General features: G+C 32.8%; 3 protein-coding genes across 4 annotated transcripts; 1 reads left to right on the top strand and 2 right to left on the bottom strand.

Moving 5' to 3' along the window:
- Nucleotides 1–101: 101 nt before the first annotated feature.
- LOC126679327 (structural maintenance of chromosomes protein 4-like) lies at nt 102–9,148 on the top strand. 2 transcript variants are annotated; one of them, XM_050374326.2, is made up of 28 exons: nt 102–352; nt 498–587; nt 712–813; nt 894–1,070; nt 1,164–1,294; nt 1,967–2,045; nt 2,128–2,285; nt 2,374–2,449; nt 2,567–2,695; nt 2,762–2,906; nt 3,105–3,235; nt 3,413–3,565; nt 3,653–3,842; nt 4,303–4,436; nt 4,974–5,132; nt 5,806–6,114; nt 6,196–6,372; nt 6,539–6,622; nt 6,705–6,914; nt 7,004–7,147; nt 7,237–7,358; nt 7,448–7,603; nt 7,693–7,800; nt 7,882–7,942; nt 8,146–8,280; nt 8,397–8,484; nt 8,588–8,660; nt 8,752–9,148. In XM_050374326.2, the coding sequence occupies exons 1-28, from the start codon at nt 188–190 to the stop codon at nt 8,870–8,872; spliced, it is 3,807 nt and encodes a 1,268-aa protein (XP_050230283.1). In that variant the 5' UTR covers nt 102–187; the 3' UTR covers nt 8,873–9,148. The 2 variants fall into 2 exon arrangements, with proteins under 2 accessions (XP_050230283.1, XP_050230281.1); XM_050374324.2 differs by having other exon boundaries at nt 262–352; nt 511–587.
- A 17-nt stretch (nt 9,149–9,165) lies between these two features.
- LOC126679328 (aquaporin NIP2-1-like) lies at nt 9,166–12,936 on the bottom strand. Its single transcript, XM_050374327.2, has 5 exons — nt 12,585–12,936; nt 12,270–12,494; nt 10,242–10,436; nt 10,095–10,156; nt 9,166–9,610 (listed from the first exon to the last, which is right to left on the bottom strand). Exons 1-5 carry the CDS (start codon nt 12,744–12,746, stop codon nt 9,352–9,354), a joined length of 903 nt encoding a protein of 300 aa, XP_050230284.1. The 5' UTR covers nt 12,747–12,936; the 3' UTR covers nt 9,166–9,351.
- Nucleotides 12,937–22,226: 9,290 nt separating this feature from the next.
- LOC126678606 (uncharacterized) lies at nt 22,227–25,481 on the bottom strand. Its single transcript, XM_056105540.1, has 4 exons — nt 25,460–25,481; nt 23,136–24,708; nt 22,748–22,981; nt 22,227–22,560 (listed from the first exon to the last, which is right to left on the bottom strand). Exons 1-4 carry the CDS (start codon nt 25,479–25,481, stop codon nt 22,227–22,229), a joined length of 2,163 nt encoding a protein of 720 aa, XP_055961515.1.
- Nucleotides 25,482–25,749: the final 268 nt, after the last annotated feature.

Here is a 25,749-nt window from a genome sequence, read left to right as displayed (position 1 = left end):
TTCAAATAAAGGGTACCAAACTGTAAATTATGATAAATGTGAGGAGGCTTAAAATAGTTTGCTCAATAGTTTATGCGTTCCCGTTATTCATGTAAAAATCTAATTTGTAATTTTATCAAACTGAAATAAAGCAAACAGAGCAAAGAACCAAAAAGAGTGAAGGAGAGCGGACGAGGTTGAGTCAGAAATGGCGACGGAAACCGGAGACGAGGCGATGGCAGCCGAATCGGAGGCAGTGAGAGCAACCATTGTTACTTCTTCCAATAAAACCCCAAGGCTTTTCATAAGAGAAATGGTTATGCGAAACTTCAAATCATACGCTGGTGAACAGCGCGTTGGTCCTTTCCACAAGGTTTTCCCTCTTTAGTTCCAGTTTTTGGCTTCATTTTCTTTTCTAGGGTTTCAAGGATGTAAAATTGTACTAACTTGAGTTAAAATTTTGCTCTTAATCTCACGAATTTTAAATTTTAAGAAATTTTGCTGAGTGTGTATATCAGAGTTTTTCTGCAGTGGTTGGACCGAATGGAAGTGGAAAAAGCAATGTAATCGATGCAATGCTTTTCGTTTTCGGAAAGAGAGCAAAGCAGGTAACAATTATCTATTATAAGTATAACATTACAGGTTCATATTTTTTAAATTGGTTTATTGTAATTAGCGTTTGGTTTTGAATTTCTTGATTTGATTATTGTGGCCTAACTAATGATTATGCAGATGAGACTTAATAAAGTATCTGAGCTTATTCATAATTCCACAAATCACCAAAATCGGGATAGTGCTGGTGTTTCTGTTCATTTTCAGGAGATCATTGACCTGGTAATTTTTGTCTTCAAAGTTACTATTTTAATGCTTTCTTGATAAATACTTTAGTTTTAAACTGTTATCTACTGCTGTAGGATGATGGAAACTATGAAGTTGTGCCAGGGAGTGAGTTTGTTATCACTCGGGTTGCCTTGCGTGATAACTCATCCAAGTATTACATTAATGACCGTGGAAGTAATTTTACTGAGGTCACCAAGAAACTCAAAGGGAAAGGGGTTGACTTGGACAATAATCGTTTTCTGATTCTTCAGGTTTGTTCTTGACATGGAATGATATAAGCGTGGTAAATATTGAGCTGCAAGCTGGTTTCTATGTGTTTTGAAATTTTATTGCTGTTTTTACAGGGTGAAGTTGAGCAGATTTCATTGATGAAGCCCAAAGCACAAGGGCCCCATGATGAAGGTTTTCTCGAATACTTAGAAGACATAATTGGAACTGATAAATATGTTGAAAAGATTGAAGAATCAGCCAAGGAGTGAGTTTTTGTTTTGTTGTTAATGCTGGAACACATTTACATGCTCTTATTACAATTTGAATCTTCTCTGAATGGAAGTATACATTTCATCACTTGTTTGTTGGAATGCAAATACTAGAATGCAAATTATCAGTATTGTGAATTGCTACAATGATGAGAAGCTCAATGTTGGAAGTATAGCAACAGTAGGCAAACACTTGAAAAGAATGTAATGTGTTGTATGGTCTCCAAAAACTGTTGTGGTGACCGAGTATCTTGCAATTGCAGCGAGTGCTTATGGACAGGCTCATAACTATCTTGATTGGTATTTGGGGGTAGTTGTGAAACGCGAAGTAAAATCGTGAGATGATAACATCGAGGGTTCACTATATGGCAGTGAACATGCTTTTTTGAGAATGATTGTGCTTCTGTAGTAGTGGTGGAAATGAAAAAGGGGCACGATGATGCTGGTTGCTAGTGGTAGGGTGGCTGGGTAGAGAAGGTGGCTTCTCTGGTACTGAGGTCATAATTGGGTCATGTTAAATTCCAGCCTAGATTTTACATTTCTTGTGACTGAAACTGTCTGCGTTTTACTCTTTCTGTTCTCCTATCAATGCTGACAATGTAATTTAACATTCATTTTCTAACTTTTTTTGTATGGTACACTTGCTCATTTTCATTGATGCCTTTTAGGCTGGAATTTCTCAATGAGAAAAGGTCTGGGGTTGTGCAGATGGTTAAACTAGCAGAGAAAGAACGAGACAGCTTGGAGGTTTGTTTATGTTGTATATAGATTTTATTGAATTATCTTCATGAATATATATTTAACATATTGTTCTTCTTATGTGGAGTAGGATGTGAAGAATGAAGCAGAGTCCTTTATGCTTAAACAGTTATCACTTTTGAAATGGCGAGAGAAAGCTACAAATTTAGCTCACGAGGATAATAGTGCCAAGATGGCTGAAATGCAAACAAATGTATCTAACCTAGAAGAAAACTTAAAGGCTGACAGGTTACTTTAGATAAGAAAAGTGCTGGATTTGTATTTTTGCAATCACTAAGATAGTTGCAATTGCTGAATTTTTTTACATCTTGAATAGGGAGAAAATTCAAGAAAGTCGTAAATCTTTGAAAGAGCTTGAGGCTGTGCACAAGACATATGTCAAAAGACAAGAGGTGTGCATTGGACTTATTTGATAGTTCTGATTACCAAATAATTGTGCATCTGGATTCTTGTTAATGATAGTTGAAATTTACACTCTTACTTATGCAAAGCAAACTTTCTTTATGTAGGAACTTGACATTGGTCTTAGAAATTGTAAAGAGGCGTTGAAGGAGTTTGAAAGGCAGGATGTTAAATATCAGGAGGACTCAAAGCACAAGAAGCAAAAGATCGAGAAACTTAAAAATAAACTTGAGAAGGTACAGAACAACTCAGCTTTTTTGCTATTGATAGTGCAATTTTATCTAATTTTTATTCCTTTTTAGGACTCGGCAAAGATTGACGACTTGACAAAGGACTGTAAGAACTCGAGTAATATGATTCCAAAACTTGAGGAGGATGTTCAAAAACTGCAAAAACTCTTGGTAGATGAGGAAAGAGTATTAGAAGATATAATAGAGAATTCCAAAGGTTATGGCCCTTCTTTTTGAGTTCACACATACTGAAAGATCATTTTTTTACAAATCTATCTCATTGATAATTATTACTCTTAGGATTGTGATGTAGAAGTAGTTTAAACTACATCTCTTCTGCTTTATTTGGGTATCATCCTCTTTAGCATGTCTGTGTCTTTTGAACTAATATATTCTTAGGATGGTTGATAAACAGTCGAAACTGAAAAATATCGCTCTGAGCTTGTTAAGGTTCGTGCTGAATTAGAACCTTGGGAAAAACAACTTATTGATCACAGGGGAAAGCTTGAAGTTGCATGTACTGAAAGCAAGCTTTTGAGTGAGAAGGTGAGACATGAATCTTAAAATTCAGTAATGATTGATAATATGCCTTTTATGTTATTTCCTAATTATAAAATTGTATCCTGTGGTTTCAATGTTGACCCTGTACTCTTTTTTCGATCTGGTGAATACTACTGAAGTTACTTTGTTAACAAAATCATAATTGCCTCACTGTGCTTACAGCATGAAGCTAGTCATGCAGCTTTTGAAGATTCACGAAAGCAGATGGGTAATATATTGGGAAGAATTGAAAATAAATCTGCAAGCATTGAAAAACTACAAAATGATATGGAAAATCTCAAGCACAAAGCATCGGAAGCTCATAAAGTGGAACAAGTTCGTAATATGCTGATAGCAATTTGAACAGTTATTTTACGCTTTTATCTTAGTTGGAGATAGTGTGAACTCTTTTATGCTCTTCAGGAATGCACAAAAAAACAAGAAGCTCTAATTCCAGAAGAACAAACGGCAAGACAGAAGGTTGCAGAACTTAAAACCATAGCTGAATCTGAGAAAAGTCAGGGTTCAGTTATGAGAGCAATTTTGCAGGCCAAGGAGTCTAATAAAATAGAGGGAATTTATGGCCGAATGGGAGATTTAGGAGCTATTGATGGTGAGCATCCTAAGTTTTGATTAATGGGGATCCCAATCTGGATTATGATAGATGATTACATAGTGTTGGTGTATTATTGTTCCTGTTTATACAACTATATCCTAAATCTGCCAGATTGGCAGAACTTCATCGGTGGAACGCATCATTAGACTTCTGCTTCCTTTTTGATGTGTTATCTTTCCATATTCTTTTGTCTAGCTTTTGATAGGAGAAGAGTTTTTTTTTTTGGGTAGTGGGCATTTCCCTTTTCATTTTCTGTAGCTATTGTAAATTATGCCATAATCTATCATTTATCACCCTATAAACTCAACTGTCTATTTAGGATCAATCTTTTTTGCACTTCTAAGAAGCTTGTTTTTCTCAGGTTTTCCAACTTATGATTTTTAAAGCTGCATTTGTGTCACCTTCTCTCAATTTTTGATTGACGCATTTACACTCGTGCTATGTTTTGTCATTGCAGCAAAATATAATGTGGCTATATCTACAGCATGTTCTGGACTTGATTACATTGTGGTGGAGACAACTGCTGCAGCCCAAGATTGTGTTGAGCTGCTAAGAAGAGAGAATCTCGGAGTTTCAACTTTCATGATATTGGTATCAATTGAATTTTTTTGGACAGTACCTTGTCCTTTAATTGTTTTGATCATCTGTTAGGACTTGTATCATCAGAGTCTGGTACTTTGGCCTCACAAAATGTTTCAATTTATAGGAATTGCAAAGTTAGGATAAAATATCTGGTAGTCAAATTTGCTAATTTGCAGATAGAATTTTGTTTTTTCATTTTCCTTTTTTCACTGGCTGACCTCGCTTTTGAAATGTTTAAATGATGATGGTGACTTTTGCTAGCGGAAATGTGAAAGAATAATGAAGCTTCTCTATTGTTGATACTAAGTTCATGCTACAAATTTATTTTGACATTTTTTTCCTTATCTAAAACTAACATGTTTGACAGTCGTAATTAGTCTAACGTTGTAAAGCCTATATGGCTTAGAAATGCTAAAATATCAGATTTCAGATAAGGATTAATTGGGTTCTTAGATTTCGTAACTATACTATACCTCTTTTTGTTAAAAGTTTGAACGCATCACATGGGGCTTTATACTCAATTCATTTTCTGTTTCTCTAATGCAGGAAAAGCAAGTTGATCTTTTGCCGAAGATGAAGTCTAAAGTAAACACTCCTGATGGAGTTCCACGCCTTTTTGATCTGGTCAGAGTTCAGGACGAAAGGATGAAGCTTGCATTCTATGCTGCCCTGGGCAACACTGTTGTCGCAAACAATCTGGATCAGGTAGATTGGACAGCTTATGTCTAGCTCATGTTTACTATGTTGTGTTTATTTGTAAATTCTCAAAAGGTAAGATCCAATATTTCATGTCTCTAGTTTAACTCTCTAGCAGGCAAAAAATTGTGAATGATACACATCCTGGTCTACTGATAAATCCATCTTGCTTATTCCATCTAGGTTGAAATTAAGCTTTAGTTGGGCTGAATATTTAGCACTAATTGTAATATGCAGGATGCAGCTCCTGAAGCTGGTCTACAAAACAGAATATCATTTTTGTGCTTTTTGTTGTTTTGTTTTGACTTATTTCATTGAAGATTGGATCCAAATTCCAATGTCCAAAACCTAAGAGAAGCAATTTTTTTGGCTTTATAGCTGTTGAAAGGACTCTTAATGAAATGTCCTAAAATACCCAGTAAGTTGCGCTGACCCATTAGGAATAATCATTCACTGCCATACATCCTTCTAGCTATATCCTAAAATTTAATAGAAACCAAATGCTTCTTGAAGAATGGAATGTATGGGGGCTTATTGTGTGCTTCGATCTTCTTCAGTTACTAGCTGCATAGATTTTTCAATGATTTGGAAAAATGAAATAAAATATTTGCAGCATTCATTCAAATTGATTACTTCTTCCCAGGCAGGGAAATAACAGATTGATTTTGTTTCATTAATATAGGCAACACAAATCGCATATGGTGGAAACATGGAATTCCGGCGTGTGGTTACTCTTGATGGTACACTTTTTGAAAAATCTGGTACAATGAGCGGTGGGGGAAGCAAGCCACGTGGTGGAAAAATGGGGACATCTATTCGAGCCACCAGTGTTTCTGTAGAAGCTGTTACAGATGCTGAGAACGAGGTCTCCACTTTGGCTGGAAAGTTAAATTGCATCCGCCAAAGCGTAGTTGATGCCGTAAAAAGTTACCAAGTCTCAGAAAAAGCAATTGCTAACCTTGAGATGGAATTGGCTAAAAGTCAAAAAGAGGTAAAAACATTGCTACAGTTTATGTATGTCTTTTCACGGCAGCAAAGAAAAATAAATGCAAAACGACTAACTCTCAAACAGATTGATAGTTTGAAGTCTGAACATAGTTATCTTGAAAAGCAACTTGGCTCGCTAGAGGCTGCATCACGACCAAAGAAGGACGGGCTTGACAGGCTTAAGGAGCTGAAGAAAATTATATGTTTAGAGGAAAAAGAGATTGACAGACTTACACAAGGATCTAAAAACCTCAAGGGGAAGGTATATGAGGAATATTTTGTGTTCTACCCTTGTGCTGAAGGTTTTGATTTCTTTCTATAGTTTTGAGATGTTTTTGGTATATAATTAGCTGTATTTTACCATCCAAAAACTCATAATTTTCTGTAATAGTAAACTTTAGTTGAATTATCTTTCTTCCTGCTGACAGGCCTTGGAATTTCAGAATAATATAGAAAATGCTGGTGGTGAAACTCTAAAAGCACAGAAGAAAAAAGTCAAGAAGATTCAGTCTGTAAGTCTTAAGATTACTTTGATATTCTTAACTCTTATTAGTAAGTAGTTCTTTGCAACAATTGACCGTGCACACAAATCAGGATATTGACAAGACAAGCACAGAAATAAACCGTCACAAGGTTCAAATTGAGACAAATCAGAAAATGATAAAGAAGTTAACTAAAGGCATTGAGGACTCCAAGAAGGAGACGGATCAACTTGTTGAGGAGAAGGAAAAACTCTCGAGTGTTTTCAACGAAATACTGGAGAAGGTTTCTGCTGTTAAAGAGAATCCCGAAAAGACACGGCAGGTTAGTTTTATATGCATTTTCATTTAACACGGTGATTCATTTGTTGGGGGTAAGTTTTACTTTTGGTTAATGCCCCACCTTTATTGCAGCTAATTGATGAACACAAGGAAGCGTTGGTTAAAGCAGAATCTGATTATGAAACTGTGAAGAAAGTTGTTGATGATTTGTTGGTTAAAGCAGAATCTGAGTATGAAACTGTGAAGAAAGTTGTTGATGATTTGAGGGCATCGGAGGTGCTCTGCCAATAACTTTAATTCTTACGGTTTTCTTTTGGGTCAATTGATTAATCAGTTCAGCTAATTTTCATCATCTCATGGCACAGGTTGATGCCGACTACAAGTTACAAGATATAAAGAAGGGCTACAAGGAGTTGGAACTGAAGGGAGAGAGTGACAAGAAAAAGCTTGATAACCTGCAAAGTGCTCTTACACGACATATGGAGCAGTATGTTGATTTGTGGAGACTGGAGAAGTACTCAGAATTTTTGATTGCATTATCATGAAATATTTCTAATGCCGCCTTGTTCCTTGCAGAATTCAGAAAGATCTAGTAGACTCTGAAAAGCTTCAAACAACCTTGTCAGATGACGCTCTTGCAAAAGCCTGTGACCTCAAAAGGGCAGAGGAAACTGTAGCATTGCTGGAAGCACAGCTCAAAGAGATGAATCCATATCTGGACTCAATCTCAGAGTATGATTTTCTGTTTTACTTGTTATGCTGTGGTTTTCTTATTGACAATGTGCAACAAAAACTGTGCTTAAATGTACTTATTTTTTCAGATATCGAGTAAAGGTTTCCTCATATAATGCGCGAGTTGAGGAGTTGAACATGGTCACTCAACAACGGGATGATCTAAAAAAACTGCATGATGAGTGGCGAAAAAAAAGGTAAGCATATATCCTGTAAATATTTAGGATGTGTTCTCATATGGGGTTGGTGATTGTTATCTGAATTTGTTTTTGTTTCAGGCTAGATGAGTTCATGGCTGGATTTAATTCAATATCCTTGAAGTTAAAGGAAATGTATCAGGTATAGCGGATGAGCTCTTCTTCATGCGTGTAGAGATTGTGCTTAATTGCTTATTCCTTAGGTCTTCCTCTTTCGTTTTCCGCGTTGATCTTCATGTCAACACGCATAACCTGAATTTCAATAATTATGATATAACAAAATGTTGAGGCCGGTTCCATCTGTGAATTGAAATCCATTTTTGGATGTTAATGTATTTGTCACAGATGATTACACTGGGAGGAGATGCAGAACTTGAGCTGGTGGATTCTTTGGATCCCTTTTCAGAAGGAGTTGTCTTCAGTGTCAGACCGCCTAAGAAGAGCTGGAAGAACATCGCCAACTTATCTGGTGGAGAAAAGGTTATTTCTAATAATTGTTGATTCTCTTTTGTTATATATTCTATGAGCACATAGAGCTGTTTTATTATTTTTAGATGTTGGGTTATAATAGCATTGCATCTTTCAATTGTTTTCAGACTCTTAGCTCATTGTCTCTTGTGTTTGCACTTCATCACTACAAGCCAACACCTCTATATGTAATGGACGAAATCGATGCTGCTCTAGGTGATATTTCATTGAATTCTTGATCATAGTGTATTGCATATTTTCTCTTCTACCTTGTTTTTCTCTGTTGTCTTTCGCTTGAATAGTTTAAATGGATTGCCAGATTTCAAGAATGTTTCTATCGTGGGACATTACGTGAAAGACCGAACTAAGGATGCACAATTCATCATCATCAGGTAGGCTGGATACTGACACTACTACTGTCCTTTCTGATAAATAATTGCCAATTTGTATTTGAGTTGTGTATTATATTTCTTCCATTTGCAGCCTTAGAAACAACATGTTTGAGTTGGCTGATCGACTTGTCGGAATTTACAAAACCGACAACTGCACAAAGAGCATTACAATCAATCCAGGCAGTTTTGTGGTTTGCGGAAATGCTGCTTAATTACTTCTCGATTTATAATTTATGATGCTAAGTATGATACTTCGCCATCGTGGCTCCTCTTGTACAGGCCTGATTGCAAATATCAACTTGATATTTATTCTGGAACTTTACATTTTAATGTGAAGAATTACTGTGCCAAGTACTAGTGCACATGGATTGTGGCTCGGACCGGTTTATTTTGTAGATGCTATGATAAGATCATGATAACACGTTTCCCTTTAACAATTAAACTGTATTCTAACTTATTTACAATAGTAATGGCTGTTTTATCTGTTAGTCTGACATTGGCCACATATAAATTGTTCATTAGTCATTACTACATTAGATAAAAGCCGAATCTACAACATTGATGGAACTTGCAATACAAGCAGCGAACTTGGAATACAGGTACACGTTCTAGCTATGGTTCAGATAGACAATATAATTTCTAGTTGCAATCTTTTTACTTCATCCCTTTTACATTTATGATGTCAGTTTTTTCACAGTGCATCAAGGGGATCTTTAATGGTAGGTTGATCTTCATCGTTACTTCTAAGTCGGCGAAGTTTTGCCGAAAATGAACGGGAAGAAATGGCTTGGACTGGCTTGTCAGTGGCTCGAATGAGATTATAAGCTAGTGAACCAAGCAATGTTCCAAGCGGTGGTCCAACAAAGTAGACCCATATCCCCTTGTAGTATGCACTAGCAACGGCCGGTCCTAGTGTTCTTGCTGGGTTCATTGATCCTCCTGATACTGGTCTGAATATCACTAGCCAGGTTCGTGAGTTAATAGCTTGAAGTACAAGTTTTAAATTTAAATCCCAAAAATGTTTTTTAAGATTGAGGAATTTACTTGATAAAAATAAGATATAATTTATTATCTTAACATGTATTATACTATAAATTACTTCATATTTGAAGAAAACATATTATAATTTGTTAGATAACAAACATAAAAATTCTTATTTTGTTTTTTTTTTTTTAAATTGAGTAGGTAATTGCCTAATTTTGTCTTATATTTGGACTGTTTTGTCATAAAAATAAAGTTCTATTTTTCTCAGTTAAACCACTCAACTTTTGTATTTTCTATTTAAACATAACTGATAAAAAAATATAAAATTGTTAAACCACATTTTCATAATTTTTTATTCAAGACTCCATTATCAATTTTGTTATAATTATGGAGATTAATTAATTTTACCTATTTAAAATATTCAGCTAAATTTTTCAATTTTTGGCTTACCCGGCCAAGATGGATGTTATACACACTGCAGAGCCAACTGCTAAGCCAGCTAACTCTCCTATCTGCCAAAAATAAAATAAAAATCAACAATAAATATGAAAGAAATAAAAAAAATGAAAGAAATAATTTTGGATGATGTCATATTACAGCTTTAGTATCAGTTGCCACAGCAGAAGTGACGAACATCATAGTAAATGTAACCACAATTTCCATTACAAGAGCTTGAAATTCTGAACCTGAAGGTGAAGTGGTTCCAATATGTTTTATAGGATGCAGTAGCACTTTTAATGTAAATGATGCACATATTGCTCCTGTTAGTTGTGCGGCTGCATAAAATGGCACCTGCACTCACAAAATGAAACCGATTTAAAATTAGAAATGGCTAAACTGTTAATCAAATTAAAGAAAAGAAAAGTTAGAGAAAAAAATCTAAATATATATTTATAGAAACATATGGATGATTGGTATTGTCATTTGGCAAAAGTTATAGAGGGCTTGAGTTTGAATTTTCACACTGCCACATTTATTTAGACGAGAGTTTATTATTTTTATGCCGAATTTGATCCAATTTCATTCAGATTAGACAAGATTGGTTCAAAATTTCCATCAAGGGTTTATAAAATCAATGAAGTACGGAAAGGGATGGAACAATTTGAATAGAAAATTAGAAAAATTTAAACGGTATGCAATGATCTGAAGAAAAAAAAGATTGGACCTGTCCTTAACTGACGATTTGATTCGGTCCCTGATAAATAATAAAGAAAAGAAAATTATGTATATGTATTCATAAATTTCTAAATTAGATAAGGTGTACAGTTTAGAGATGCGACTGGAAGTTTGGTGTGTGCGAGACAAGTCTGGTTGGATGGAGGGATCGATCCTCATGTTGCTGAATTGATAGGTATTCGGGAGGCTCTTAGTTGGTTGAAAGGATGGAATAATGTTATAATCGAGTCTGATGCTTTGCAAGCTATATTAGATATTAGAAATCCGGAGTTAGTGAAGGATGATTTTCTAGTAGGAAATTGCGTTTTTTAGCGAAACAGTTTAGTTGTTTGTCTTTTTTATTTATAAGGCGATCTGCGAATCAAGCCGCGCACTTGTTAGCGTGTGATGCTCGTTCCTTGTCAGGTCATCAGGATTGGTTTTCGAACTTCCCCGAATTCTTACGCATGTAACTGTTTCGTTTATCTTTCTAATTCGATTCGAGATTCAAAAAAAAAAAAAAGATAAGGTGTACAGTTAGTCAAATGCATCTGAATAATTGATGACTTTTGTATTTGATTTAATTCTTCAACTAATTTGTCATTTTTCTAGAGAAATATAGAATTCATTGATGGCAAATATGAAAGAATTTTGTTAAATTATATCATTATTTGCAGATGGGTAAGCTATTCAAATATGCTAAAAATTGATCAGAAGGAAAATAAACATTATCTATTTAAAAAAAATTATCCAAAACTGTTAAGAATTAGTCTAATTACTCCGGGCATGTAATAAATTAGGCTAATTTGTAGATAACGACCAAGTAATAAGAATTATTTTGGTTAGATAAGAATTAAATGTTGTGTATGCTGAACGTGTGTCCACCATTTTTTTTATAATTGGAAAGAAGACCGTTTATTGAAAGAATAGAGCCTACGACTTAATAAAATACTGCCTAATTAGTACATTTGGTTCACTTAATAGTTTCTGTTAGGTGAGATATAGGGTATACCTCATTGATAATAATTTCCTCTTTTTTATTTAATTTCTTATTATGTTCACAAAAAATTAAAATTTTGTTCTCTCAAATAATTTTCTCAATAAATGATGTGCAAGTTATTGTGGCTATAGAATAAACTAATAGAACCTGAAGGTGATGAAAGCTAAGGGTCTAAATTGTTGCATTGCATTACTGTCATGTGCCTGTCACCATATATGCATGGCTCTATATTGTCTGCCTGTCGATAAAACCTAACCATATCAAATTTAATGCAGATTAACAGAAACTCAACTAACCCATGGCTTGTATTTTCAGAATTTACGGAGGACTCGATCCGGATCATATTTATTTATTTATTTATATAGTTTAGAATAACTTACTATCAATTAGTGTTTTAAAAATCAAATTTATGGCTGAACCGGCGTGGCTATGGATTCTCGATTCAACTAATAATAGTAAAAGATAGTAACCTGTTTCCATGGAAAATGTCTGACAGCAGCAAAAGCTAGAGTGACGGCAGGGTTCATATGTGCACCGGAAACATGTCCGACAGCATAGATCATGACAGTAACTATAAGCCCTCCTGCTATGGAAGCTCCCAGTTTTGATATTCTCTGTTCGTCACTTGAGCTTACAGCACCACTCCCGCATGTCACGAACACCATTAAATACGTTGCTATCACTTCTGCTACCACCTGTATATCAGTTTAACAAAACAACCCATGTCAAATACAAACCATTCCTGTTTGTTTCCCAGGAAAATAGATATGAGAATTAGTGGATACCTTTTTGATAAAACGAGGAGGGTAATGGTTTCGAAATGATTGGACAAGACGGAAGCATGGGGTTTTATCAGATTCTGGGTTCTCCAATGAGATCAAATCTTCCGCCGGTGAAGTTGATGATGCTGAAATGCTATTATGATATTTCATATCTGTGGTAGCCATTTTTTTTTGCTAAAGATAGACGAAAGATGTATATATCTATGGAATTAATGATATAATTTGATAAAGAAAAGTCTGCAAAGAATTGAAATATATAAAGAGGAAATCAAGAACGATCGAAGGATTAACAAAATATTCTCAAGTAAACATCAAGAAACTCAACTTGCATATTTATATATGCCTTCGACAGGAAGTCTGATGTCCATCCTTTTACTAAATTATGATAATAGTTAGTATATTAGTAGTTCTTTTGTTACTGTAAATATTTCCATTACTGGCAAATAGATTGCTCCGGCCCAAAACATTGCAATTGGAGTTGGCTAGCTATATATTCAGTTAGGAAAATTATTAGAATTCTAAATTATTTTTGTGATGGTTTAAAGTAAATTATTATTTGCAATGATTTAAATTATAATGTTGTTTGAAGAACTAACCGTGTAGCATATGGAATCAATGAAATAAGAAATTCTATTCGTTTTGAATCACGGGCGTGCTAAGAAAAGCTATGAATACTAGAAGACCATCATCGCCTGCACCATAACTGTGCTCGAAACTATATATGGTGATCACAAATAGCACTATGACCTACACTATGACCGTGGTGCAAAATGTGATGGTCTGAAGAACATCATGGGCAACACCGCGATTCTGCATTCTACTGTTTATGTCAAATTAATTACAACAATTATGATAAAATATTATTCGAACGATTTCTCGTACAAGTGATTTAACATTAAAAAAACTCGTAAAGCTTAGATGGAGAATGAAGTTATTGATTTGCTGTGCTAGTGATGGTCAATTTTTTTGAAATAGGTAAGATTATTAGTAAGTTCTTTTGAAATAGGTGAGATCAGTAGTTTCTAGTCTAAAAATCTGGCTGGCCTAACCCTTCAAGTCACTAATGAGCAAATTTAAGACAGACTACTAGGACATATAAAATTTTACAAGGAGATTTTTTTGGTCTGAGAGAGCCATTCATTCTCAACAGTGCAAGAAAAAAAAATACGACCTTTACAAATTCTTTTTTAATGATTTTTATAGAGTTTTGTATAATAAATGATTGAAAAATCTTTTTACTCTTTTGATACTATAGATAAACAATTTTTAATTTCCTTGTTAATTATTACGAGAGTTTGTTCGAATAAAAAATTTATTTGAGTATAGTTGGGTCTTAATAAATTACATTGACAACATAAAAAGAAATATTTATCAATAACGAGTTTAGACAAAACATCATTCAGATTTATTTGGATCAATAAAACTAATATTATTTAGAGGTAATTTGTTAAGGATTAATAAATTATTTTTATATTGTCATTGAATGTTAGGTGATTGACAAAAACAACAATGAAATATTAATTTTCTGCTTACAATCGGTCTTTACAGTAAAACTTGATTTGAGTAAGTTTTTCAGATTCATTATTTGAAATTTTGGAGCAGTTTTTATGGTTTATTCAAGGACTATTGATAATTTTTTTAAAATGAGGAAAAGGTTTTATACAAGAGATTGATTGATCTCTATTTGTTCAAACTATATAGTTCTTTTTTATTTCAACTTGTAAACAAATTCACCGGAAAATTTTGAATATTGAATTATTCAAAGGGCAAGTGAAAATTCATTTTCATCGTGCTCCAACAATTGGTCACTATTACTTACAAATTATTTTAACATATTTTAGCATCCAACATAAAAAAAATTAAAATTAATTTTTTTCAAGTTCACTTGAATATGAAATGCCTTTAACTTCTTATATTTAAGTGAACCGAAAAGAATACTGATCCGAAATAATCATATGAATGAAAACAAATTCAATTTTATTTTGATAATTTGGTGAGGGAGAGCACTTGTGGGAGGAATCGAACCCACGACTTAGCAATTTGCTGCTTACCAGCTTATACCATTTGAGTTATATCTCATTGGTAACACATTCAAAATTAAAATAATTTGTATCTGTATTGTCGTTTTACTAATTTATTAGATTTTAACTAGTATTCTTCGTTTTTTTTCACATTAGAATAAAAAATGTGGTTAATATTACGCACTTCTATTTTTCTCATACTTGTTATGAATTTAATAGTTTAATAAATCAGAGCTGCAGAGGTACGTATTGAAATATTTAATGGATAAGAAGTGCAATTTTTAAGATCATATACTGAAGCTGAATATGAACCTGAAAAAACAAGTTGGTTTTTGGACCGTGAAATGGAATGTTGGAGAATGTGTTTACTTCTTTGAAGAAGCATAATTGGATTTGGGTACCACACCTAATGGACCAGAACGTCCATTGATTCCATATGCTCGGTCCAAGTTTTGCTTTTAAGAGACAGCCCACAACCTTAAATTGTCGTGTAGCCATGTCCATAGCCCGGTTTCGAACCGAAGCAGTTAAAATCAAAACCGGATCAAAACCGGCCAAAAACCGAGTGCAGGGCGGTTTTAAGCCGGTTTCTATACCTTTTAGAATCGGGATTAAATTATCATTTTTACAAAATTGAGGAATTAAATTATAATTATTATAAATAATTTTAAACTTGCAAAATAGTTTTGGGTCAAAGTTGATTAATTGGACCAATTTAAAAAAAATAGAGGTTTATGAACCGACTTATAATAATTACAAAATTAATTTAACACAATTTGAGGTCAAAATCAGATTATACAGAAAGATGTCGTTGTTTATTGATTAAAGAAAATTGATGAATTAGGTAATCCATGTTCTTAAGCACGATTGGTCCAGATTTAAAATCAATTGGATCAAACTAAAGATAATAAACATAAATTAAGATCAATTGGATCAAACTAACGATAATAATCATAAATTAAGGGTTTATTAGTCTAGAAAAAATCTAAAATATTTTAAGGGATATTTAATTTGAATGAAAATGTTGGAGAATGTGTGTATTTATTTGAATGTTGGGTACCACACGTAATGGACCAGAACATGCAATGATTCGATATGCTCGAAGCAAATTGTGATTTTAAGGATAAGCCCACAACCTTAATTACATTAGTGGAAATTAGGCCCAGCACGTTAAAAGGCCTAAATATTCTCATCAGCACCGCGCGGCCCAGCCTCCATCTTTTTTACGACCTTATTGTTTTTGTATTGCAGATTAGTACTTTTCGTTTCTTATTTTACCGTTAATCTCATTTCAATTATCTCACAGCTATTAATCTTTCGCTATAATCTAGGTGTTTTGTCTGTCATTGCATGTTTAAATTTCCTTCTTTTTCTCTTTTAACCGCTCCATTTCCTTACTGATTTTGTGTTTTCTTAACTGCTCATCCACGATTACTTAGTGTTCTTTGCATTCAGTTTTTTAATTTCATACTCTTTACAAAATGGTTACTACTCGCTCAGTTTCGAAAAAAAATCCTAAATCTCCCGCTAAAATCCCTAAACGAAAGAATCCAGCGATGAAACGGAAGATTGATTTTGTGGAGACTGCAACTACTGAAATGAGAGTTTCAGATGATCATGATGACGATGACGACGATTTCCAGGAAGTTCCGATGCAAGTTAAGAAAAAAATGAAATCAAACTTTTCTGTTGGTGAAAGTTCTAAAGCTATTAGAAATGTTAAGGTATTTTAATTATTTTGTTTGTTACATTTTTTTATTAATTGCATTTTATTTGTTATTTATTAGTTAATAATGTGAATATTGTGTGATTTGGAATTTTTAATCAGTTTATGAATGCTTATGTGGTTAATTTACTCGTTTATTTAGTATTGTTAATTTATATTATAATTATCTTACTAGTTTCTAATGGTTATCTGTTTTTAGTTTTGTTTTCTTATTTTATTATAATATACATATATTTGTATATAGATTTGTTTTTGTGTTACTATGTGTTAGTTAAGAGCTTGTTTTTCATTCATTTTTTTATTACAAATGTTTCCGTTCAAATTTAGTTTTAATCATAGTTTACCTAATGGTTGTTAATGGGAATCTAGCTTTTTACTTTATATTATTGTAATATCTATATGGTTTTCTATATGTTTTCTAATGATGTTTTTTCTTTTTGCTATATTATATATTTTACTATTCATATGTTTATCAGTTTTAATTTTACTTTTCAGGATTGGGACTATTTCATTAGGCCTCATGAGCATTTTCCGCACAAGATTATTCACAATGCTGGTGTTTCTGTCATTTCAAATATCAAAAATCTTTTACAACCTGAAACTTTAGAAAGGTTTTCAAAATCTGTTTTTGGATATTTTTTACGCATGAAAGAGTATAAACTTCAAGGGCAGTTGATTCACTGTTTACTGCTTAGAGAAGTTAAACAGCCTGTTAAATATGAGTTGTGGATTAAGGTGTCAGGAAAGTTTCTTAAGTTTTCAATCGACGAATTTGCTTTAATAACCGGTTTGAAAGTTAATGGCAGTGTTGATTTTAAGTCTCAGAATACTGTGTCTTCTGACTTTAGAAAAAACTGTTTTGGAAATGTAAGGAAAGTTTCAAAAAAGTTTTTGGAGGATAGCTTTGTTTCTAAGCGTTGGAATAACGAGGAAGAGGCTTTTCAGATGGCTGTTTTGTATTTTATTGAGATTTTTCTATATAACAACAAAGATGAGTCAAATGTTCGTGATAAGCATTTTGATCTTGTTTGTAGTGGGGAGTTTGAAAATTTTCCTTGGGGGAAGGATTTGTTTCATTTTACAGTGGAGTATTTGAAAAGTAAACTTAGTACTTGGAAAAATTGTGATTTTTTAAAGAGAAAAAGTTCAAAAACTGGTCATCCTAATTCCTCTCGATATGATGGATTCCCTTTGGCTTTCCAAACTTGGTTTTTTGAGTGTTGTCCTACAATTGAAAGCGCAGTTGCAACTAGTTCAGGAAATGAAATTCCTCGTATACTGCGTTGGGAGGTGTTAGAGGTCCAAGAACGCTCGTATTTCTTGCGAAACCTATTTGATCAAACTGCTGACCAGGTATTTTAATACATTAGTCTAGTTATTAATTAAATATCTATTTGTGCAATATAGTGCTGGTACACTGGTGGTTCACTTTTAGTAACCATTAAGTAAACTGACTCAGTTTTATCATTTATATTTAGTTGAAATTAAGCAATTTACATCCCACTGGCGAGGAGAGGTCATCGCTGGATTTAGAAGGTTTGTTTGTCAAAGGAAAGCGTAAAGTTGAGAATGAGCCAGAAGCAAGTGAAGGAATTTCAATGAAAACTAAAATTCATAAATTGTTTTGGGATCAATCTAAGTTTTACCATGAGTTTCAGAATTTCAAGATATTTGTAGAGAGTCAGTTCTCTGGTATTAATACTCAGTTTGGTGAACTGAAAGATTTGATAAAAAATGGTGTTGGTGGACAACCTATTCAGGTAATTACTTAGTTACTATGTTGTATACAGTTAGTAAACCATTCTTGTTCATTTAGTTTAATTGTGTATTTACTTGTTTTTTATTGAACTGTTTTTCAGGTTGAAGATAATGATAATGGTGTGAATGATTTTCATCGTAATGATGACAGCGAAAAAGAGGAGGATAATAACAAAGACGAAGATAATAAGAAAGAAGAAAGTGACGATGATGAAGAGGACGATGGTGCTGGTAATTTTGCTTCTGATTCTGTTATGAGTGAGAGGTTCAATTATGAATATAAGTTGGAAGATGATGATGCTGTTGGTAGTGGTGAAAAAAATGATGATGAGGGTGACAATGTTACAAAAGATAATATCAAGGTAATTTTTATTTATATTTATATTTTTAAGTAAAAGTTCTAATATCTATATTTTTACTAATAAAGTTTATTTTTTTAAGGCATTTTCACTGCAAGATGGTTCAACTTCCAATGTTGAAGAAGTCAACACTCAAAGCACTATAGGTGTAGCGACTTCTTCGACGTTTGATTCCATCGATCTTAGTGCCCTTGAGGAAGCTGCTGTTCTTAAAATGGAATCTGAAAAAAAAGCTGTTGTTCCTCCTGCTGAGGTTTTTACACTATTAGCAATTTACTTGTAGTTTACCAGCTGTTTGCTAATGCTTTACTAGTTTTTGAATTTATTATTTTATGTTTTAGTTTACCAATAATTTACTTGTAGTTTTCTAATGGTTAACTAATTTTGTATTTTTAATCAGGCTTGTGGGAAAGATGCAAAGAAAGATGTTGCTGACGACAACAATAAAAATGAAGATTCTGAAGATGACGATAAAGATAGTGACGGTAATGACGATGATAATGAGAATGATGACGGTAAGACTAAAGAAGATGGTAAGAAACCGGATGAAGACGAGGATAATGAGAAGAACGATGGTTCAAGTCATGGAAATGTCGCTGATGATAGTGGACATGAGCAGCAGGATGATGTTGATAGGGGCGAGAAGAAATATGATGAGGGTCATATAGTTTCTAAAGTGGTTGACACAGCTGTGAAATATAGTGGAAGGGTACTTTTACTTTTTAAGTTTTTAATGTAAATTGTCTGCTGCGTTTTCTATATTGTTATTAATTTTTTTTCTTCAGGGTTTCTGTTTTGATAGCGGTCCAAGTTTTAAGTTCGATGAATTAAGTAGTCAAAGTACCGTTGGGGCAGAAACCTGCTCTACATTCAATTCTAGCGAACTTAATGCCCTTACAAAAGCTGTAGAGCTTGCTGAGAAAGAAGCTGCTGATAAGATGTTGGGCCATGGCGTTGATGAGGATGTCGGATATGATGAGTCCTTACTGACTGATATGGTCAATAAGATTGAAAAGGAAGCTACTGATGCTTTGTTGAAAAAGGAAGCTGCTGGTTCTGTTGAAAAACAAGAATCTGAGGTATATTTTTTATCTTACTTTTTTAAAATTTTTGTTTTTTTATTATTTGCATATTAGTACTTTACCAATACATTTTTTTATGCTTTTTATATAGATAAAGAAGGCAGCTTTGAAAGAAATTGCTGTGTATCGAGGCAGTCCATCTGAGGTAGTACTTCTATAGATTTTTTTATGTTGTTGTTTTACTTTTTATTTTCTAAGTGTTTACTAGTGGTTTACTATTTTTCTAATTGTTTTTTAACAGTTTACTTTTCATTTTTTTCTCTAATTTGTTTGCTAATGGTTTACTAATCATTACCATATTTATTTTGTAAATATAAATATAAATAAAAATTACCTTTATAGTACTTCTATAGAATTTTTCATGTTTTTGTTTTACTTTTTATTTTCTAAGAGTTTACTAGTTGTTTACTATGTAGTTAACAGTTATTTTTCTAAGTGTTTTCGAACAGTTTTACTTTTCATATTTTCTCTAATTGTTTGCTAATGGTTTACTAATTATTATCATATTTATTTTAATAATAGTAACCATCATTTATTCATTGCATTTTTCTTTTTCTTCTCAATTACAGCAAATTGAAAAGATTGCCTCTAAATTCAAAGTTGCTGATGTGGTGCCTCTAGCATTTGTTAAGGCTAAGCCGGATGTGGTTCTTAAGAAGGGATTGTTTCCTCTTGATGATGATATTTGTAGAGATACAGGTTATGCGGGACAGATGGAGTTTAATAACTGGGTTGACGAAAAGTTTAAGTAAGACTATAATTGTGATATGTTATATTTACCATTTTTTGCTAGAAGGATTGCTTGAATGTTTTTTTACCTCCTATTTGTTCTTTTTTGTAGTCGAAATGCTTATGAAGCAGGTTTCGACATTATCGAAACTCCGTTCAATTATGGCGTGGATCAGGTGGATAACAAAAATTGGTTTCATTCGCTTAATTACTCGGGTGAATTGTTACAGTGTCGTGTAAGTATTTCTATTTTTACCATTTGATGTTATGTTCTACTTATTCTACTAAATGTTTACTAACTGTTATAGTTATTTATAATTCTACTTTTCTTTACAGCATATCAACATTGTTATGTACTACATTCGTAAAAGAGCCAAGTATAGACCTGTTGGTGGTGTGCGAATTACGACAACTGACTGCCTCTTCGATGATAGAATGACTTCATACTATGTGGCATACTTGAAGAGGAAGAAGCCTGAATCTACTTCAGTTACTGATCGTAGTCTTATTGCAAAGTATATTTGTGGATACAAGATGCTTTGCAATACACATTGGGAGAATGTAGATGAGGTGTTGTTTCCAATGAACATGAAGAAGCAGAAGCACTGGATTTTGGGGCGTTTGGTCTTCAAAGAAAGATGCATATATGTGTATAACTCTATGAGTTCAAATGTGGCGAAGAAGTCTGCAGTTGAAGCAACTACAAAATATTCTGTTCTAATTCCACTTTTTTTATCTCAGATGAATTTTTATGAGTTGCGCAGTGACATTGATCTGACTTCTCAGCCTTATTTGAATAAGAATTCAACTGATGCTTTCCGTATTGAAACTGTGGATGATCTTCCAAATCAAAAGGATTGGTATGTTTTCAAATTTACTATTTGTAAAATTATGCAGTTTTGTTGAATAATTCATTTTTATGTTTTTTATTCAGCGATTGTGGTGCGTTTTTGCTTGCTTTTGCGGAGTTTTTGTGTCTGCGTAAAGAAATACCTTCTGAATTTAATATTGAGAATTATCGTGAGCGTGTTGCATTTCTTCTGTACCGCTATGGCAATATGAAGATAGAGAGAAATATTGTTAGCGATGAAGAGGTTGAAGAGGAGGTCCCAAATCCAAAGAGGAAAGGGAAGAACAAGATCTGAAGCTTATCATTTTAGCTTAGTACTTTTAAGTTTTTTAGTGTTTTGTCTGAACAAGATCTGAACAATATTGTTTTTTTTCCTATTATGACTTTGTTTGAATGACTTTGTTTGTAATGGCTACTGTTTTAGTTTTAGTAAATGGTAATTGACTTATACTGTTAGTAATGTTTTGGTAACTGGTTAGTAAACTTATAATATTTTTTATAATTTTATAGATATTAACTAAATTTCCTTTATCAGTTGTATGTTGTAGTATACTTTTGATATTGTTTTGGTAAATTAATAGTAAGGTAGTGCTTTATAGTTAGTAGTCTATAAAGAAATTTTTAAGATTATATCATTTTAAATATCAAATTAAATATATTAAAAAAGTTGATAGATTTAAATGAGATTATAAATATTATTAATATTTAAGTAAAGAAAATAAATTATAAATAAAACTTTTTAATAAAACTTTATAAATAGATGCTACGTAACTTATTAGTAACCTATTAGGAAACCTATAGTAACTTTATAAATATATGTTAAGCAACATATTAGTAAACCTCTAGTAATTTATAAAACATGTAGTAATAGTTTAGTAATTTATTATTTATCACTGTCTTAATATGTAAGTAATTTATTATTTATCACTGTCTTAATATGTAGTGACATATAATTTTTTGATATATCTCTGGTAACACAGTAGTAAATAATTGGTAAATGGTTAAAATTATAAGAAACAAATAAAAAAAAGAAGGAAATCCTTTAATTGAGCCAAAATTCAATGAATTACAAATCATTTAATCAATGTATTTAGGAAATGTATTTGAAAACTAAATTTTATTATTTTGGTATATTTTTACATGTCTTCTTATTATGTCCTCTTTGTTTGCATCTTCCACACTGATTTGTCTTCTTTATTTCATTTGGTGCCGTGATTCTTCTTTTCTTTGGTCTTCCTGCTGGAATTGCTCCTATTGGCGGAAGAACTTCCATACTTTCAACATTGGCAGGTAAATCCCAATTATTTTGGCTAGGCATTGGATAGACAACTCCTTCATATGTGGCAAGCATATTTTCTTTAGTGAAAAAGTCTGAGCAGTATTGATATGGTTCTTGGTGTAGTTTGCTTAATATAGCAATAGCATGTGGACATGGCATTTCATCCAATTGAAATCTGCAGCATGTGCATGTTCTTTCATTAAGTTTTACTATAAAGGTTTTATCACCATCTTCCACACTGTGCAAACCTCTAACAGATGTTGAAGCCTGTTGTGAAAAACATATATTTGACAGTTAACTTACCATTAGGCAACTCTTAGAAAACAGTTAGCTAATATAGTATAGTTGAAATTAAAATGTACTGTAATTGAAAATTTACCTTCATTCTTAAAGATGATGCATAGTGATTTCTGAGTTCATGTTCTGCTTTGTTTGTCAGCTTAGTAAATGTACAAATTGCAATATTTCTGTTAGCATAACTCCATTCTTGCATCAAACGCCTCAAACTTTCAAGGAGCGTTGTTATTGGTAATTCCCTAGCTGCTTTGATTGCTGCATTCAAAGACTCGGCGATATTCGATGTCATTGTCGAGTACCTAATATTTTATAAATTATGATCAAACTTGTTGTAATTTATATAACAAACTTACAGTAAATATAAAGGAAACTGTCAGTTAACTATATAAAGAATAGTCATATCAAACTTATAAAGAATTATCAGTTAACTAATATAATTTTTTTTAGTCATACCTATTAGCTTTACAATGTGCTCTTGCCCACTTCTCGATCCCAATATCTGTTAGGTACTTTCGAATTCCGGCATTAATGGCATCAAGCTCTTTCATGTAGTAGTCAAATCCCTTAGTTGTGTATGATCTTGCAGCTCCATAGAAACAGTCTCTCAATGTATCCGGATCGTGTTTGAACTTTGATTTGATGTTACTTAGCAAATGGTACATACATATTGCATGACTTGCTTCAGGAAAAACCTTTTTGACCCCATTCAATATACTCAAATGCCTATCTGAAACAATACACAGCCCATTTCTTCCACCAAATGCTTCTTTCAATTTTAAAAAAAAATATTCCCAGGAATCATCATTTTCGGAATCAACAACTGCAAAAGCAAGGGGGAAAATCTTACCATTTCCGTCTTGTGTACTTGCTGTTATTAATGTTCCACCGTAGTTCGACTTCAAAAATGTTCCATCTACTACAATTATTGGTCTACAGTATCTCCAACCTTTAATAGAAGCATCTAGAGCCATAAACATATATTCAAATTTGTTTTCATCAGTTGTATGAAGATCTACAACTGATCCTGGATTAGTTTGTAGAAGCATGTGCAAATATCCAGGCAAAATTGAATACGAGTCGCGCGGACTACCTCTAATTTGGTTTAGTGCCTTTACTTTTGACCTCCATGCCCTATTGTAACTCAAAACAATCCCAAAATCTCTCTGAATATCTGCAATAATATCAGCTGGAGTATAGATTGTTTTTATATCCAAGAACTTCATTTTTATATGTTCCCCTATTATTGAAGCTGTTGCTTGCCTTTTGTCATCCATTCTTATATTTGGTGGGCATGTGTGGATGTTTATCATTCTTCTAATCACAAACATATTTGTCTTTCCATCTCTTGAAGCTCTCACTGTCCACCTGCAATCTTCATCAATGCAAATGACTATATATTCTCTTTTGCAAGACTTACTAACTTTATACTGAAATTGGTTAGCAATCGTGTAGAAACAGAAACTTGTCTTCATAGTTTTTTTGTCTTTGAAGATCTGTCCAACATAGATTTCTGTTATTTTTGGATCAGTGACGATGTTGATTTCTTGTGGTTTACTTTCAGCTTCCTCATCTTCTTTTCTTGTCTGGTTGTATAATATTTCTGCATATTTTATAATATCAATTGCAGTGCCACTACTAGACGTTGTATCCACAAATTGTTCTTCAATAATTCCAATAGAAGCTTCACTGTTGATATTTTGTATTTGTGGCTGACCTTCAAATTTGTTTGTTGTAACACATAATGGAAAACTGGTTACTCGCGGTTCATCTTTTTTCATTTCAATGTAGAATTGCAGGCTGACATTATCTTCAATTTGTAAAGTTTGGTAGTTGCTTTCTAACTGAAATCTGATTTCCATTTTGGTTTCCCAACTGTTTACCTCTAGTTTACCTGCTATCAATTCCTTAATTTCTTCAAAGGTTGTGTTTTCCCTTATCAGTATTCCTTTCATCTTGTAGTTGGAGTAATTAAAATGCTCATCCCATACTCCATCATAGTGCACAAGAGCCTTCAGTGTTCCTTTTGCTGCATTTTAATGATTTAACATTAGTAACACATATTAAACCATTAGTAAACTATAAACAGAATAACCATTAAAACTACTATAACAACTTTATAAAACTAAAAGTACACTAACTATCACAAACTTGAATGTATATTCATTCAATCTATTAGTAGAGCCTTATTTACTATTTAGTAAACTATAACACATCATTAAACATTAAAACTACAATAACTCCTTTATCAAACTAAAAATACACTAACTATCACAAAATTGAATGAATATTCATTCAAACAATTAGTAGAACCTTATTAACCATTTAGCAAACTATAACACATCATTAAACATTAAAACTACAATAACAGCTTTATCAAACTAAAAATACACTAAGTATCACATAATTGAATGAATGTTCATTCAAACTATTAGTAGAACCTTATTAACCATTTAGCAAACTATAACACATCAATAATCATTAAAACTACAATAACAGCTTTAGTAAATTCAAAAATCACTAACTATCACAAAATTGAATGAATTATCAATTAAGAACTGCAAAAAAAAAATCAATGTATTCAGTTATAAAATCATTCAATTTAAATTTGAAAACAGAAACCTATTTATGCGATATATCAGATATAACAGTTGAATTTGAGTCGCGATTTATCAATTTCAAAATTGATAAAGAATGAGTTGAATTTGAGTCGCGATTGATCAATTTCAAAATTGAAAAAGAATTTGTTGAATTCGAGTCGCGATTGATCAGAGACTAACCTGAATCACTTAGTAAACTCATATCAGCTGTGATTCCTCGATTTTTATCTTGAATCGGGTACTGCGTTTGATTTTGTTGGAATCGTCTCTGAATTACTGATTATGAATGGGAACTGTAAGTTTGATCTTGAGAGAATCTTGCGACATGGAGATTGATTCAATTTTGGAAGAGAACAGCTCCTATTTAAGAGAGTCGTAATTTGGCAAATCAGGAAGCTTATTTATTATAAAAAACTTATGACAAACGGTATTATGGTTAGCATTAAATTGTTGTGGTAGCCGTGAGATTA

Source organism: Mercurialis annua, linkage group LG4, assembly GCF_937616625.2.
Source record: "Mercurialis annua linkage group LG4, ddMerAnnu1.2, whole genome shotgun sequence".
Lineage (NCBI taxonomy): Eukaryota > Viridiplantae > Streptophyta > Magnoliopsida > Malpighiales > Euphorbiaceae > Mercurialis > Mercurialis annua.
Note: the sequence above shows the minus strand (reverse complement) of the source record. Positions and strands in the feature narration are given on the sequence as shown.